Source organism: Labeo rohita, chromosome 10, assembly GCF_022985175.1.
Source record: "Labeo rohita strain BAU-BD-2019 chromosome 10, IGBB_LRoh.1.0, whole genome shotgun sequence".
NCBI classification, from domain to species: domain Eukaryota; kingdom Metazoa; phylum Chordata; class Actinopteri; order Cypriniformes; family Cyprinidae; genus Labeo; species Labeo rohita.
This window is the reverse complement of record NC_066878.1, coordinates 29,623,334-29,641,041: the sequence shown is the minus strand read 5'-3', so window position 1 is coordinate 29,641,041 and position 17,708 is coordinate 29,623,334. Positions and strand designations below refer to the sequence as shown.

At 33.7% G+C, this 17,708-nt stretch overlaps 1 protein-coding gene across 4 annotated transcripts; it reads left to right on the top strand.

Annotated features, from left to right (window-relative positions):
- The first annotated feature begins 966 nt into the window (after positions 1 to 966).
- Positions 967 to 17,477, top strand: rilpl1 (Rab interacting lysosomal protein-like 1). 4 transcript variants are annotated; one of them, XM_051121464.1, is made up of 9 exons: positions 967 to 1,482; positions 2,953 to 3,103; positions 6,509 to 6,627; positions 7,260 to 7,505; positions 9,987 to 10,157; positions 10,843 to 10,997; positions 12,537 to 12,641; positions 13,587 to 13,674; positions 15,659 to 15,805. In XM_051121464.1, exons 1-9 carry the CDS (start codon positions 1,195 to 1,197, stop codon positions 15,662 to 15,664), a joined length of 1,329 nt encoding a protein of 442 aa, XP_050977421.1. In that variant the 5' UTR covers positions 967 to 1,194; the 3' UTR covers positions 15,665 to 15,805. The 4 variants fall into 4 exon arrangements, with proteins under 4 accessions (XP_050977421.1, XP_050977420.1, XP_050977423.1 ...); XM_051121463.1 differs by lacking the exon at positions 13,587 to 13,674 and having other exon boundaries at positions 15,659 to 17,477; XM_051121466.1 differs by lacking the exon at positions 9,987 to 10,157.
- Positions 17,478 to 17,708: the final 231 nt, after the last annotated feature.

Here is a 17,708-nt window from a genome sequence, read left to right as displayed (position 1 = left end):
GCATTAAATGTGTTCCTCAGTATTTTTGTATTTTGTGTTTTCCAGTACAAGTATATACACTTACCTGAGATGCAAAATGAAGATATGAAGTTTTGTTTTCTAAGAAAACATATGCTTTTGTCAGTGAAGTATGACTTGTTCCCTTTGAATTAAGTAAATCTTTCAGAGCTCGTAAACACACTTTGATCATTTTGATTTTGGCTTTTCCATTTTGGCTTTATTTTTGTTCAGTAAATAATGACATGGTGAAATTTGTCATGTGTTGTTGTTCATCTGAGGTTTTATTTTCGAAACTTTAAGACCAGCCAAGGACCAGTTTTTTTTAATGATGTCCTGATACAGAAAACCATGGAATTCAGTAGGGTGTCCTAACTTTTTCAGATGACTCTAGCTTTATTCGCCAGGTGTGCACAAACACTAGGAATTTGTTGTGGGTTTTTTATGTAGTAGACATAAGCAGTAATACTTTGCATGTGCTTAACTTTAATTTTGACATTTTGTTTTATTAGTATATTTATGTTTATATATCTTTTATGTAGAATTTGAAAGAGAAGACATTGATAAGTGAGAAAAAAATGCTTAAAATTCCTTGAATGATCTGGAATTTCATTTTACAGTGTCTATACGAACCCAGCATTCAAAAAGCATCCAAACATTCCATGAAATCTCTCGTTAAAGTACGTTTATAAAACAAATGCACGTATAATTAACTATATACGATCATAAAATGTTACGTATAGCGCGTCATACTGTCACTGCTTGATATGTTCTGTCAACTAACCGTTCATACTTTGATTTTACAATGTTAAAAATCCACTCATGCTTTTACTTGTGTTTACCGTCTAACAGCCACAGTAAACTATTCAGTAACTATGGTAAACAGTGTTATGACCGATACTGTAGGTCAGTGTGGCGCCTGACAGTGATTTCACAGCGCCCTCATCTGCCACTGCTCTGCGCATGCGCGGTACATGAAGCGCCGCTCTGAGGAATAAATAAGGGCAGGGAAACCGAACCGCAATGGGACAACTCTTATTTTGGTCTATTTCGGCCTAAAAATATCCCAAAATGGCTTTTATCTTTGACGGGGTGTCATTAGACGGTTTTTAGAGGGCTTCGGGGATCTGTTTGGCTACTGAAAGGGACTGAGAAAGTTTAGAAGGAAACGAACTTCGGGGACGTACAGAGGCGGTCATGGAGGATTTCGGTTCGGCGCTGGAGAAGAACGTGGCGGATCTGACCGTGATGGACGTGTACGATATCGCCGCGGTCGTGGGCCAGGAGTTCGAGCGCATTATCGATCAGTACGGATGCGAGGCTCTGTCCCGCCTCATGCCCAAAGTGGTCCGGGTGCTGGAGATCCTGGAGGTTCTGGTGAGCCGGAACAGCATCAGTCCAGAGACCGAGGAGCTGCGCCTGGAACTGGACCGGCTACGACTGGAGCGGATGGACCGGCTGGAGAAGGAGAGGAAACATAAAAAGGTGCTTTTAGAGACTACAATATCTATTTACCTTGTCTAAATAACTAGCTGGTTCTTTTAACTCAGTTTTATTGACACTGGTAGGCAGAATTAAACAGACAGGTGACTGTACTTGTATGTGACGTCACAACATATTTGTGTAATATGTTAGTATTTTACATATAAAAATACTTAAAAACTTTGTATTCGCGTATAATATGTAATATAAATAAATGATTCAAAGTACAGGAAAAATTCAGAAATATTTTTTTTCTATTTAAAATAACTGTTTTCTATTTGAATATATTTTAAAATGTCATTTATTCCTGTGATTTCAAAGCTGAATTTTTAGCATCATTACTCCAGCCATCATTCAGAAATCATTCTAATATTCTGATTTGCTGCTCAACAAAACATTTATTATTTTTATGATGTTGAAAACAGCTGAGTAGATTTTTTTTTTTCCCGTTATTTAATTAATAGAAAGTTCAGAAGAACAGCATTTATCTGAAATAGAATTATTTTGTAACATTATGAATTTCTTTATGATCCTCCTATGCGCATCAAGGCTGCATTTATTTAATCAACAATACAGTAAAGACAGTAATATTGTGAAATATTATTACAGTTTAAAATAACAGTTTTCTATATCAGCTTACGTTAAAATATAATTTATTTCTGTAATGCAATGCTGAATTTTCAAAAGTCATTATTACAGTCTTCAGTGTCACATGATCCTTCAGAAATCATTCTAATATGCTGATTTATTATCAATGTTGGAAACAGTTTTTGCTGCTTAATATTTTTTCTGGAACCTGTGATCCTTTTTCACGATTCTTTGATGAATAAAAGTTAAAAAGAACAGCATTTATTCAAAATAGAAATACTTTCTAACAATAGAAGTCTTTACTATAAATGTCTATTTAACACATTCTTGCTGAATGTATACTTTTTTTATTCTACTACTTTCTACTTTTATTATATTTTGTGGCTTAAGTTGTTTGCCGGTGGTATTTCAGAACAAAGCAGTGCATGAATGGGAATTTCTAAGTTCCTGTCTGTGACAGGAAATGATGTAACCGTAACCACAGTCCATCATCATCCCATAACATCACGTCCACTGGGACAGTAAGCAGATATCTGACAAATCCAAATCTTATGAGGCTGATGTAAAATATACTGTGGTAGTACTATAATGGTAACTTGATGTTTACTGAATGATCGCAGTATTACTATATGGTTATTTATATTACCATTTCCATGGTATTGTAGCACATAAGAATCTCACAGAAATGTAAGAACAGAGAAAAACAAGAATTTGAGTTATGAATATAGCTTTTGTCTGTGTCCTTCTGTGAATATGTTGTTATGCTCCTGCTTTGTGAGTTTTTGCTGATTGTTTCAGACGTTGCGTAATTCCACTGAAGGTCAGCGGTTAAATATACACTCATTTTATGAGCCGCTTTTGAAATGCGTGTGTGGTTGTGAACAGGAGCTGGAGCTGGTGGAGGATGTGTGGAGAGGAGAAGCCCAGGATCTGCTGTCCCAGATCGCACAGCTGCAGGAGGAAAACAAAACGCTGCTCAACAACCTGTCCGTCAAAGAGTGTCCCATGACGGAAGAGGATATACAGAAACAGGAAGGTAGTGTCCTAGGGTTCGGAAAAAGAAAGCTTTGTGTCAGCCTTACACCGTCTGGAATGCTATGACCCACAATGCACCACGTGTAACTTGACCTTCCATTTCCAAAGTGATAAAATACAACTCTATTTGAGTGCTAAAACAATATATTTACACAAAACTACTTTCAAAACACAAAATATTACAATATTAGACTACCAGTCAAAAGATTTTGAACAGTAAGATTTTTAATGTTTTTAAAGAAGTCTCTTCTGCTCACCAAGCCTGCATTTGTTTAATTAAACAGTAAAATTTAAAAATATTTTACTATTTAAAAATAACTGCTTTCTATTTGAATATATTTTAAAATGTAATTTATTCCTGTAATCAAAGCTGAATTTTCAGCATCATTACAGTTGAGCACTTTTTCTTCAGGATTTTTGATGAATAGAAAGATCCAAAGATCTGCATTTATCTGAAATAAAAACCATTCAAAAGCTTGAAGTCAGTATGATTATAGAAATTAATATTCTTATTTAGCAAAGATGTTTTCAATTGATCAAATGTGATGATAAAGACATTTATAATGTTACAAAAGATTTCTATTTCAGATAAATACTGTTCTTCTGAACTTTCTATTCATCAAAGAAACCTGAAAAAAATATACTCCGCTGTTTTCAACATAATGATATTAATAAGTTTTTTTGAGCAGCAAATCAGAATATTAGAATGATTTCTGAAGGATCATGTGACTGGAGTAATGATGCTAAAAATTCTTTGAAATCACAGGAATAAATTACATTCTGAAATATATTCAAATAGAAAGCAGTTATTTTAAATAGTAAAAATATTTCACAATTTTACTGTTTTTGCTGTACTTTGGATCAAATAAATGCAGGCTTGCGGAGCAGAGGAGATGTGTTTCAAAACATTAAAAATCTGTCTGTTTAAAAACTTTTGACTGGTAGTGAATATTTGCACAAAATTAGTTTATAAACACAAAATAACAATATTATTTCTAAGATGACACAGGGTTTCGGCAGGACACAAATTAAGGCTTTAAACGATCATAAATCATAAAGTTAAGGCATTAAATGTTGGCATTAAATGTGTTTCTCAGTATTTTTGTCTTTTGTGTTTTCCAATACAAGTATATACACTTACTTGAAATGCAAAATGAAGATATTTTACATTTAGAAATTTAACAAAATGAAGTGAGTTTGTGCTTCAAATAAGAGCAAACATTTGTCAGTGGAGTATGACTTGTTCCCTTTGAATTAAGTAAATATTTCAGAGCTCATAAACACACTTTGATAATTTTGATTTTGATCACGTTCACAGAGAACAAGACTTCTTATCTGATGCCATTTTGCTTTTCAAGTAAATAATCTTTATTTAGGAATTTTTAAACATTTGCACTGAAAAAAAACAAAAATACTGAAAACAAACTGCACTTTTTGCACTGTGGTCAGCAAGTACAATAAAAGTTATTTCCATGTACCCCTTACTTTTTAAAAAAAAAAGTGATTTAAAAAGTAAGAATTTTATTCACTTGATCTTAAAACACCTTAAATTACCATAAAACCAGCAGAAACACTGTGTTAATTGGATGTCACTCACATGCAACATACTGATAACGTAGCATACTATGTTTCACTTATCATTTTTTAAGTATTGCACAGTATGCACTAGGTAGTAGGCAAGTGTTTTATTTGAAACATAGATCAGTGCTGTTTTCCCAGCATGTCTGTTCAGGATACAAAGCAAACATGTGTGATCATGCCCATTGGAATTCTCACACATTCTTTCAGCTGTTTAGGAACTGACACAAACGCTGCACAAAGCGTCCCTTCTCCATGTGACTGAAGACAAGCCAGGGTGCATTACTGCATGAGCAGCACAGCCTGGGCGGCACAGAGGCTCCACAGTGCCTGTGACACACTCACGTGCCCGCACCGCTGCCGTCAGAACAGTCTCCCTCTCAGTCCTGCTGGACGAGTCTGATTCCGTGTCAAACGCAGCGCAGCTGTTTACACAAACATTCCGGCACCGCTCTCAACACTGATTTAAAGATACAACGAGCTGTTTAAATAGAATGCAGGAAATTACTTGCATCATGTGCTTTTAAAAGAATATTCTTCGTAATTTACAGCTTAATGCATATGGACAGCACCTGTGGCATGCTGGTGATTGTCAAAAATATTGACAAAAATATTTTACGAATGTGCTCTGCTGTTCAGGGTTTGAGATCAGAAAGATTTTTAATGTTTTTTTAAAAGAAGTCTCTTAGGCTCGTCAAGACTGCATTTATTTGGTCAAAAATGCAGAAAAACAGCAATATTGTGAAATAATATTACAATTTAAAATAATGGTTTTCTACTTGAATATATTTTAAAGTGTAATTTATTCCTGTGGTGAAAACCTAAATTTTCAGCATCGTTACTCCGGTCTTCAGTGTCACATGATCCTTCAGAAATCATTCTAATATGCTGATTTATTATTATTATTATTATCAATGTTTGAAACTGTTTTTCTGCTTAATATTTTTGGAAACTGTGATTCTTTTTTTTTTTTTTTCTTGGATTCTTTGATGAATAAAAAGTAAAAAATAACAGCATTTAATAACAGTATTTACTATCACTTTATATTGTTGGTTATACTGTTGTTTATATTGTTACAAAAGATGCTGTTCTTTTTAACTTTTTATTCAAAGAATCCTAAAAAATGTATCACAGGTTCCAAAAAAAGATTAAGCAGCACAACCGTTTCCAGCATTGATAATAAATCAGCAAATTAAAATGATTTCTGAAGGATCATGTGACACTGAAGACTGGAGTAATGATGCTGAAAATTCAGCTTTGCATCACAGGAATAAATTATATTTTAATGTATATTATAAAATGGAAAACAGTTATTTCACATTGTAATATTATTTTACAATATGACATTTTTTCTGTATTTTTGATCAAATAAATGCAATCATGATGAGCATAAGAAACGTATTTGAAACTTATTAAAATATTAATATATATTTTTAAGGCAAGGCAGCTTAAGTTGTTTTTAACTCTAAATATTCCTTTATGGCAGGTGACACGTTATATTTCTAGGTCATGACGAATGTGAAGTGTGTCAGTGGTTGTGTGTCAGATTCTCCGCACAGACACACGTCTATTTTAGGAGCAGCAGCATGGGCGCTCAGTCAAGAAAATTATTTGCTTACAGCGTCTCTCATACTACTTGCGTCTGTCCTTATTTCCAGTGACCTGTCTAATGCAAAACAAAAACCTCACCCTGAAACATCCTGCGATCAAAAAAGGCCAATATATTATTGATTGTACATGCCTTATATTTTGATATTTCCTTGAATGTTGGTTCATTATGCAGTGAATAAGGTGGGATGTGCTGAATTTTGTTTTTATGTGTTGCCAGGCATGACTGAGAGGGAACGGCAGGTGATGAAGAAGCTGAAGGAAGTTGTAGATAAACAGCGAGACGAGATCCGCGCCAAAGACCGTGAACTGACACTCAAAAACGAGGATGTTGAAGCGGTAAAGAGCCAATTTCTTACTGAGCAAATCCTATTATTAATGCACAGATGTTATCTCAAGCTGGTAAAGGAGTAGTCCGTTTCAAAAACAAAGATTCACATATAATGTTCTCACCCCTTTGTCATCCAAGATGTTCATGTCTTTCTTTCTTCAGTCGTAAGGAAAACATTTTTGCATTTTTCTCCATATAATGGACTGATATGGTGCCCCAATTTTGAACTTCCAAAATGCAGCTTAAATCCGGCTTCAAACGATCCCAAATATGGCTGTAAACGATCCCACTTGAGGAAGAAAGGTCTTATCTAGCTAAACGATTTGTTATTTTCATTAAAAAAAAATACAAATTAAATACTTTTTAATCTCAAACGCTCGTTTGAAACATAATTTCTTTACATGATTTCTTTACGAAGAAAGAAAGAAAGACATGAACACTGTGGATGACAAGGGGGTGAGTAAATTATTTGTAAATTATTGATCTGGAAGTGGAGTTCTCCTTTTTGGGAAAAAAGTGACCTAATAATATCATGGAATAAATATCCAATGAAATCACAGTGGGTCAAAACAACTCTGAAACACTTTGAAAGTCATCACATTGTGGATGTTTAATGTGTCTCAAATGCTGGTTCTTCCAGCTCCAGCAGCAGCTGAACCGGCTGATGAAGATCAACCATGACCTGAGGCATAAGATCACAGTGGTGGAGGCCCAGGGTAAAGCGCTGATCGAGCAGAAGGTGGAGCTGGAGGCGTCTGGTCAGGCCCGGCAGCAGGAGCTGGGTAATCTGCGACAGGAAGTGACCCGTCTTAAGGAGCGGCTTAAAGAGCAGGGCAAGACCAGCGCTGAGCCGGAGGAGCCTGTAGGACCACCCTCACCTGCACAGGTACATGATTGTAGATGGATGCTGCGTTGATTGTGTTGGTTTTATGCATACATATTAATTAGGAGCTCATTAAATCTCGGCTAGATGGGTTATGAACTGAAGTTTTCTGTTGCATCTTTGCTTGATTCCACACTTCAGTGTTGAGTTGCAGCATTCAGTCATTTCTATTTCTAATTAAAGGAAGTGTGATCTAAAGTATCAGGATCTTCACATGGTGTCCATAATGAGTCAGAATGAAACATCAATGAGTCACAGTCTCACAGAGGAAACTAGAATGAGAATAAAAATCATTGGTCAGTGTATAGGGTTTTTTAATGTACATTGCAATGAACTTTTGGGACTAAATAAATATGTTTAATACGGTTAAATTCAATGCAGTGCACACATTTACTTCATTTGATATTTAAATTGATTATTTGTTAGTAAATTATGGTGAAAGTCCTAAGGCATGGTATATTTCTTCAGAATTTTTTTGCATAAGTCTGTATGATTTAATTTTTCATTATTATGAAAGTTCACCACCTTAATACGAAATATCACATGTGAGTGAAACTCAGTGATGGAGCCTTTTGGCTTTGCGGTTTAAGTGCACTGTATTTATTTCAGGGTTCGTACAAGGTGCTTAAAGTACTTGAATTTGACTTTTTGAAATGTAAGGCCTGGAAAACCCTTGAAAATAGAAATATTCCTGATAAGGTACTTGAAAGGTGCTTGAAATAAGTGTTTCATTTTGCCAACAAGCACATATTTTTTCACGCAAAACCTTTTGGCTTATTTCAGTTAATGTAAGAAAACAATCAAGCTAAGAAAGTATTAGTACTGACAGTGTATGTAAACATTGCTGAAGACATGAAAAGAGGAACAGATCAATTGAGTCATTTATGCTGGAACCGCATTGATTGATTCAAACTCGTGACTTCGATCATTTATTTTAAGTGATTCACTAGCAAAAACCAGATCAAATTAAAAGAGTCATTCTTTTTTGAATTTCAACATCAGTGTAATACATTTTAAAAAGCACATAGTGATAAGTAAAACAGATTTTTGAAACACCAAATCAGTTAAACCATTGCGTCCCCAAATTAAATTGCGTATCACAAATCATTTAATTTAGTTTGGAACAGGTTAGTGAATTGAATGATTCAAATTGAATGATTCAAATTAAATGATTTGCAATATGCGATTTGAAATCCCATTCTGAATGATGGTTTGCGAATCATTTAATTTGAATCATTCAATCTTTTGCTTTAGATCGGATCTTCGGAGCGCAAATCGTGAATCATTTGATTCATATAGGGACTTCGGTGCGTGTTCACGAATTATTTGTTTCATATCAGGATTTCGGAGCAATTTGATTTGTTTTGTTTATTAAACAATAGAAAACATCAAACCTTTAAGGCAGTACGGTTATAAAAACAAAACAAAGAAAGAAGAAAGTATACACACATACAAATCCCTAAAAATTAACCGTTTTACTATAGTAAAAGTGTAGTACACTTTGTAATACTTTAGTATTAATACTTTGCATGTGCGTGCTTCTCTTTATTTATTAATTTTTTTTCATCAGTATATTTTTATTTATCTATTTATCTTTTTTTTTTTTTATTTGAAATAGAACACATAAATCAGATCCCTGATTGAAGTCCTTGAGAATCAAAAAAATAGTGCTTGAAAAGTACTTGAAAGTCTTGGAATTTCATTTTACAGTATCTGTGTGAACCCTGTTATTTAAACTTTCAAATGTTTTTTTTTTTTAAATAACTTAATACTTTTTTCAGCAAGGATGCATTAAATTGATCGAAAGTGACAGTAAAGACTTTAATAATGTTACAAAATATTTCTATTTCACATAAATGCTTTCTCTTCATCAAATTATCCTGAAAAAAAATCCACACAAATATTAAGCAGCACAACTGTTTCCAACATAATAATAATCAGAAACGTTTCTTGAGCAGCATATTAGAATAATTTCTGAAGGATCATGTGACATTGAAGACTGGAGTAATGATGCTGAAAATTCAGCTTTGCATCAAAGGAATAAATTACATTTTGCAATATATTCAAATAGAAAACAGCTATTTTACATTGTAATAATATTTCACATTATTATTGCTTTTCCTGTATTTTTGATCAAATAAATGCAGCCTTGGTGAGACCTCTTTCAAAACAAACAAACAATGGTACACAATGGTAGTGTATCTTTCTAGAGCATAATTTAATCATATTTCATTTAAGATGAATCACATTACAGCAAAAAAAAGATGAATAATGGTGGTTTTAATCTATTATTTTGTATTAATATGTAGCAAAGAAAAAAATATTTTTGCAAAGAAAATTGAAAAGAAATAACTCCTTTGTTTGTGTGTTTATAACTCTGATTTTGTGCCATTTTGTTCAGTTTATTTTTAGCTATTCAGTCAAACAAACAATCCCGATTAAAATTTTGGTTGCAATTTGCAATCCACATGTCTGTGACCACAGTCGTCTAAAGCGGCCCCTTCCTGGGGTCAGGATTTAGCTTCTGAGCTCCTCGCTGGGGGCCTGGAGATAGAAGAAGGTCCCCTCCATTTCATCCCCTGCACTGGGGCCCCAGGAGCTGTGACAGATGACGGTGAGGAGGAGAAGGACGATGAAGAGGCTGCGTTTTTATGGGTAACCCTGCAGCAGCAGCTTCTAAGGATAGCATGGAGTGAAAACTAACACCTGACCTGATCTGCGTCTGTTTGCACGAGTCACGCTAGGGCGACAACAACCCTGCAGAGTGTGCGACTGGTTCTGTAACACCATAAAACAAACTGTAAGAGTAGTGCACTACTGGCTTCAGTCCTTTACACAGGTGCACACTCACTGTGAAGAGCATTTTCTGGTGAAATTCTTATTGTTAACGCAGACTGCATGTGTGCAAGCGTTTGTACTGAATGCAAACCATGTGACTGAATCAAATGTTCACTCATTGATGATCATATGATGGATCATAACAGAAGGGTTGCGCTCTACTGTAAAATAAAGCACCAATCATATACTGTTATTCATTTACACAGTAAAATCAAAGCTAACGATAATGTCAGTTAACATGTTTCCCACTGAAACAGGAACCAACAGCTCTTTTCCTGGAATAGAACAACTATAGAAATATGGAAAAAAAGCTGATTTCTGTCTTGTGGTGTGTTGTTTTTTTTGTTTTTTGTTTTTTGTACATTAACAGCGGTGAAATCAGGTGATATTTGTGTCGTTTTGAGGATGCTCTGGCAGTGAAGCTGTTTGTGTGTCTCTAGTTGTCAGGTGTTCTGTGTGAAAGCTTGTGTAAATGACTGTAAGTGTTCCTCTCATCCACCAGGAGGCGTTGTGTGATGAAGATTTGTCCTCTATAGATCCAAAAGACCCGAACCGCCCGCGATTTACCCTGCAGGAGCTGCGTGACGTCCTGCATGAGCGCAATGAGCTGAAAGCTAAAGTCTTCATGCTACAAGAGGAAATTGCATATTATAAAAGGTCAGCCGTTTTAATGTTTAACTTTAAGCTAGTCAGTCGTATCTCTTTAAGATGGGTTGTGAGAAATTGCATACATGTATATTATTTATGAAATATATTATTGTTATATGTAATTGCTTTTAAATAATACTATATGTATAAAAACTTGTTTTCGTACACGCTAAAAAAATTAAAAAGGTAAATGCGTTTTTGCTTTTTGTTTTTTTTTCATTGCAGTTGTGGGGAAAAGTTAGAATCATGAGATACAAATTCACAATTTCAAGGAAAAACGTCAGAATTGAAAACAGAAATGTTTTTTTTAATCCTTTTTTCTTTCATGGCAGAAAAAAACAGAATTTAAACAGAATTCTAAAGGGAAAAAAGTTTAAAAAAATTAAAAGAAAAAAGTAAAAAATAAAAAAAAAATGTCAGAAGTTCTGAGGAAATTCAGAGGAAAAAAGTCTAAATTATGAGTTGTAAACTTGCAATTGCAAGGAAAAAAAAAACAGAATTGTGAGATCCAAATGTACAATTGCAAGAAAAAAGTCAGAATTGAAAGTTGCAATTACCTTTTTTACGTTTTTATTTCATGGCAGAAACAAACAACCAAATAAAAATTCAGAATTTAAATTCAGAATTCTGAGAGGGGGAAAAAAAGTCAAAATTGTGAGCTGTAATTGTTAAAAAGTGTTTGTTTTTTTTTGTTTTTTGTTTTTTGTGTTTTTTTTTTAGCAATATTCTATGGCAGAAACAATTTTAAAAACAATTTAAACTCAGAATTCTGAGGAGGGAAAAAGCCCAATTGTGAGTTGTAAACTTGCAATTACAAAAAAAGTGAGAATTGTGAGATAAGAATTTACAATTTCAAGAAAAAAAAGGTCAGAATTGAGAGAAAAGGTTGAATTTTTTTTCCTGTGGCAGAACAACAAAAAACAAAAAACAACTACAAATTTAAACTCAGAATTCTGAGAAGCAAAGTCAGAATTGTGAGATGTAAACTTGCAATTGAAAAAAAAGGTGTGAGATACAAATTTACATACAAGATACAATTCATTTCAAGAAAAAAAAAAAAAAAAACAGAACTGAGAGAAAAAGTTATCTTTTTTTTTCATTTTTTATTCCGTGGCAAAAAAAAACAAAAACAGAATTTAAACTCATTAGAACTCATTCTCAGAAATTCTGAGAAAAGAAGTTAAAAGAAAAAAGTACAAAAAAAATGCCAGAAGCAAACTTAGAATTCTAAGGAAAAAAGTCCAAATTATAAGTTGTAAACTCGCAGTTGCCAGGGAAAAAAGTCAGAATTGAGACAAAAAGTCACAATTACCTTTTTTTTTACTTTTTTATTTTATGACAAAAAACAAAAAACAAAAACTGAATTTAAACTTAAATAAAAATAAAAAAATCCAAATTGGGAGTTGTAAACTTAGTTGAGAGATAATAATTCAGAAATATGAGAGGTAAATTTGTAGAAAAAAAGTCCAAATTGTGAGATATGTACTTGCAATTGTGAGAAAAATATGAAATATGAATTGCTGACTTATTTTTTAATCACATTTGCAGTGACGAACAGGAGGAGGAAACAGGCCCGCCGCTGCCAGACCCATCTCCTACCCTTCGGCCAAGCTCGCGTGCCAACTTTCAGCCTGAGTCAGGGATAAAACGACTGTGCGTACTGCTACAAGAGCCAATCATGTACACAACACACACACTTATATTAGTACAGCCAGATTTACTAAGCAGGGGAAATTAGCATGAGAGCACAGTCCCATAAAAGCAAAGACTGGAATGGAAAGTTCTGAGGGTGATTTACTGATAATGCATAAATTAAACCCAGGCGCAGCCAATGCATTTTTATAATGACCATCGCGGTCTACCAAGAGCAAAGACAATGATAATAAGGTGCATGTAATCTATTAACAACACAGGTGCAAATGAGTTAAAACATGCTTTTTTTGGGTGGTAATTTGACTTAGTAAATCACTTTGCATGATTCATTTAGATGCTCTCCTCCTTTGTATTTTGTGTCTGAAAGGTAAACTTCTACAAATGCATATACAATAAGGTCAGCCGCAAAAATGACTGTGTCCACACCTTTTCAGCACTATTTTTTGACTGTGCGTCTTTAATAAATTCTGACAGCAGTTTTCAGCGCCCAAAGAGGGTTTGTGTTGGCACAAGTTGTTAGTAAATCTGGCCCTTAATCTTAAAAATTCAGCATCATTTCGCATATGATACCCAAAAATGTTACATTTATTTATGATTTAGGAAGTCCACCAGACATAGTCCAAGAATGCATTTTATCAGCTCATGCATTTCCCTGGGAATTGAACCCGTGATTTGCCGTTTGAGCTAAGGAAACACAAGACCAGTTACACATTCACTAAACTGCAGCTTTTAGAGTTTTATGACATGACAAGACATGTTGGCCTCCATATACCATTGTTTTACTAAAATCTTAAGGCATGCCCATCATTAATGCTGCCATATGCATAAAAAATGCTGAAGATTGAGCAGTAGGATGTGACCAAATGAAGCAGAATGACACTACAGGTGGTTCAGGGTGTATCTTCTCTTTGCTCAACTCTCCATATCTGTGCCTCTTTGTAACAGGATCTTCACAGCCATTATGCCGATGGTGGCGGCTGGGTTGATTCCAGATGACCCCACTTTACAGCCAATCAGACGACTTATTTCCCTTGTACGACCTTTTGGTGGTTCACCTTTGTGTTCGTTGCTGTTTTAACACTTGATCCTCCCTGCATGTGATGGAGCTGCATGGCCCCCTCATCTTACCCTACCCCCCCCCTCCCAACCCTCATTAGAGCCACTGACCGTAAAGAGCACATTCTGATTGGCTGATTGTGGGGCTATCTGTGTGACCAATCAGCAGGAGGATCGTTAGAATCAGCCAGTCAGAATCAAAGTCCCGCTCACTCCTCTAACACTCGTGCTGCGCTGTCACTACTATATAACATTGTGTCTGTATACTGGCGACTAAAGAGTGCTTTATAGAGGCGTAGAGAGATTAAACGCTTGATTGTCACTGCTTGTATGAGCTGAAATGTGTCAAGCAAGAGCACAAATACACAGCAAACATTGCAAAACATCTGGAAAGGCCGTAGTGAGGCTGTAGGGATGAGGTTGTGGTACAGTAGGGTAAAATGTGTAGCTCATATTTCATGCCAAAATTAAAGAAATATTATTTATAATATAAAGGCCTGGTTTCACAGACAGGGCTTAGACTAAGCCAGGGTTAGGCTGTAGTTAAATTAAAACATTTAAGTCATTTTTATAAACATGCCTTAGAAAAAAAGCATTAATGGTGTGCATCTTAAGACTAAACCAGGGTACTGATATATTTTAAGATCAGTCAGTGCAAGTTTCTTTCAGCTGAAACAGCTCAGACTTACATTTTAGTCTGGGACTAGGCTTAAGCCTTGTCTGTGAAACCGGGGGAAGTATTATATTTACATAGTATTATAATATTTAGCACACATAAAAAAAAAAAAAAAATTATTTTTAAAAAAATAATAACGCAAAAAAGTATGTCCTAAAAAATTAAAAAGTGTACATAAAAATAACATTTTTAAAAATATTTTTTAAAGTAATAATAATAATAATAATAATACAAAAAGTATGTCCTAAAAAATAAAAATATAATTAGTACAATTAGTACTAGTTTATTAGTAATTACAAGTATACAAGAAATTACTAAATACAAGTAATTAGTAAATGAAAAATGTGGATTTCTATATATATTTCTATATATATATATTTATTTATTCATATATTAATATTACTATATATCTATTATAATATTAAGCACACATTAAAAAAATGTAAAAGTGTACATAAAAATAGCATTTTTTATTTTGTAATGACAAATTAATAATGATGCAACAACCCCCCCCATATATATATATATATTTCTTTAAATATAAAAAAATGACAAAATAGTAATAATGCAAAAAATGTATGAAAAAGAACTGAAAAATGTAAAAAAGTAGAAATTAAAAATGTTAAAAAGAAATTAAAATATAATAGAATTAGTAAAGTGATTAGTAAATGAAAAATTTAATATATATATATATATATATATATATATATATATATATAGTTTGCTTTCTGACATTATTTTTATGATGTTTTTGGTATATACAAATTTTTGTAAAGTACAGTGTTAAAAATTAATTATTTATGCAATTTTTAATTCTGATTTTATATAAAGAAGAAATGCCTAGATGTAATAAAAAATGAGTAACAGTCTGTCAAGAAAATAATGCAAAAACATTTTATTTATTTATTTACTTATTTATTTTGATTTTATAATCGAAAAATGATTTTATATAAAGTAAAAAAAATCCACTTTTTTTGCATTATATGAAATTATTTATGCATTATGTGTAAAAAAAAAAAAAAAATCATAGAATACTTATTTTTCTCATTTTTATTTTGGTGTGAAATATTTCTTTGTGCAATGCAGCCATAAACTGGCTGTGTGTTTTTATCGATAGAAAATTACAGTTAAAATGTTCCTGATTGCTTAAAAGTAACACAAACACAACTCAACAACTCCAAACATTTAGCAAAAAACATTCTAGTTAATTAATCAAAATTTACGTGTACATTTGATGCATGACAATGCAATCCATTTATGCTGACGCCCTGTTTTACGTTCACAGGTTTAGCTTCTTTTCCCGCGACAAAAACCGAGGCTCTCAGAGGAGGATGCCGCAGATGGGCGACGGCTTCGGTTCGTGGGCGGGGAAAGATGACGTGTACACAGAACAGGCCCAGGAGGCATTACAGCACATGTAACGAACACAACGCTCCACTAACCGCTAACCTGCACCATGTGACCGTACGCCACGTTTACGCTCCCTTTCATGGTCGACTTTCACAGCACAACGTCTGCAAGCAGATGAGACGAGAGCTCACAAAGGGAACACGGGGGGACGGGGCCGTTTAGAGTTACTGATAGATCGGGGCCCTCACCTTCACCCAAAGATACTGTGAGGGAGTTTTATGTGCCTATTTTGTTAGATAGTTAGACATTTTATTGCTATTGCAAACGATAAGTTACTGTAAGTAGATGACGTGGACAAAGTATTCTGATGACGCTTAAAGAGAAGATGCCTTCAGTAGATAGGATACATATCTATTTTTAATTCAAATTGAATTATGAGTGAGAATATGCACGTGGCTGACGAAAAAAGGTGAGGTTTTAATTTTTAGTTGCTACGCCCAGGCCAGAGATTGTCTGAAATGTGGCATTATATGTTGAATTATGTTTAAATCCTTTTTTCTGAAATTGCACATTAGCCTGATTCTTTTTGGCACAATGAAAAATTGAGAATTTAAAGGAAAAAGAAGTATTTCATTTCTATTGACGTGCAATCATCACAGAAAATAATTTTAACTTATCCCTCAGTTTGTAACAACAAACATACATTGTATTTACAGTAATGCACTTGATGGAAGTGTATGAGGCAAAACATTAAAATCAGCCTTTATATTAATTCTTATGTTCAATAAATATTTGCATATTTATTTTTTGTTACTTCACCATTTAAAGATCACCAAGGCTGCATTTATTTGATCAAAAATACAGTAAAAACAGTTATAACGTGAAAAATTATTTCTATTTAAAATAACTGTTTTCTATTTAAATATATTTTACAATTAAATTTATTTCTGTGATGCAAAGCTGAATTTTCAGCATCATTACTCCAGTCTTCAGTATCACGTGATCCTTCAGAAATCATTCTAATATGCTGATTTGCTGCTTAAAAATCATTATTATCAATGTTGAAAACAATTTCATATGCTTACTGCTTCATATTTTTGTGCAAAAATTATTAGCTGTCATTTTTGATTAATTTAATGCATTCTTGCTGGATAAAAGTATTAATTTCCTTAAAAAAAGAAATCTTTGCTGATGCCAAACTTTTTAACAGAAGTGTATTATTTCAAAACGGTGTGTATTATAATACTTCTCCTGTTGCAATGTCTCATGCTTCTATTTTTTGTTTTTACAAACTGAGTGGCAGGTCAAATTTATTTTCTGTAGTAAATGATAGCATGTTACAGGTTCTGAGTTTAAGTCTTTATACCCTGGAATCATGAAACAAAGCTTTACATGCCTTGAGTGTTTCTGCAGCGCATTAAAGCAGAACGATATTAATAATCCATAGTTTACTATTGGCATCCGAAATATCTATCACAAGGACGGATGTCATTCACCAGCGGTTTTGCATTGCTTGAATGGTGCTTTCACTGGCAATAATAGAAGTGTTGAGTGAAAGCATGTTAAAGTGTGTTGAAAAAGGCAGCTTTGTAAGCTACAAAAATATATGCCTGTGGGCCTTAATTCAATTGTTGAACAGCTAGTACGTCACTCAGCTGAGAATGATATCCAGCAGCAAGAACTGGATCAAATGTATCGTTATGAAGGATTATGCATAACTCATCTCATTGTGTATTAAACTATTTTATACCATGCATTGTGAGAAGCGGCTTCTCTTCATTTTAAACATTGTGAGTCATTGAAACGTTACTCATCGAATTAGATCTTCAGTACAAAACTAATTACAGAAATTAAAATTTAAAGGGATATGTCATTTTCTACGTTCATAATAGTTAAAAAATGAACTTTTGTCATTATTTACTCAGCTTAATGTCATTCCATTGTGTATGAGTAAATAATGGTGGCATTTTCATGTTTGGATAAAC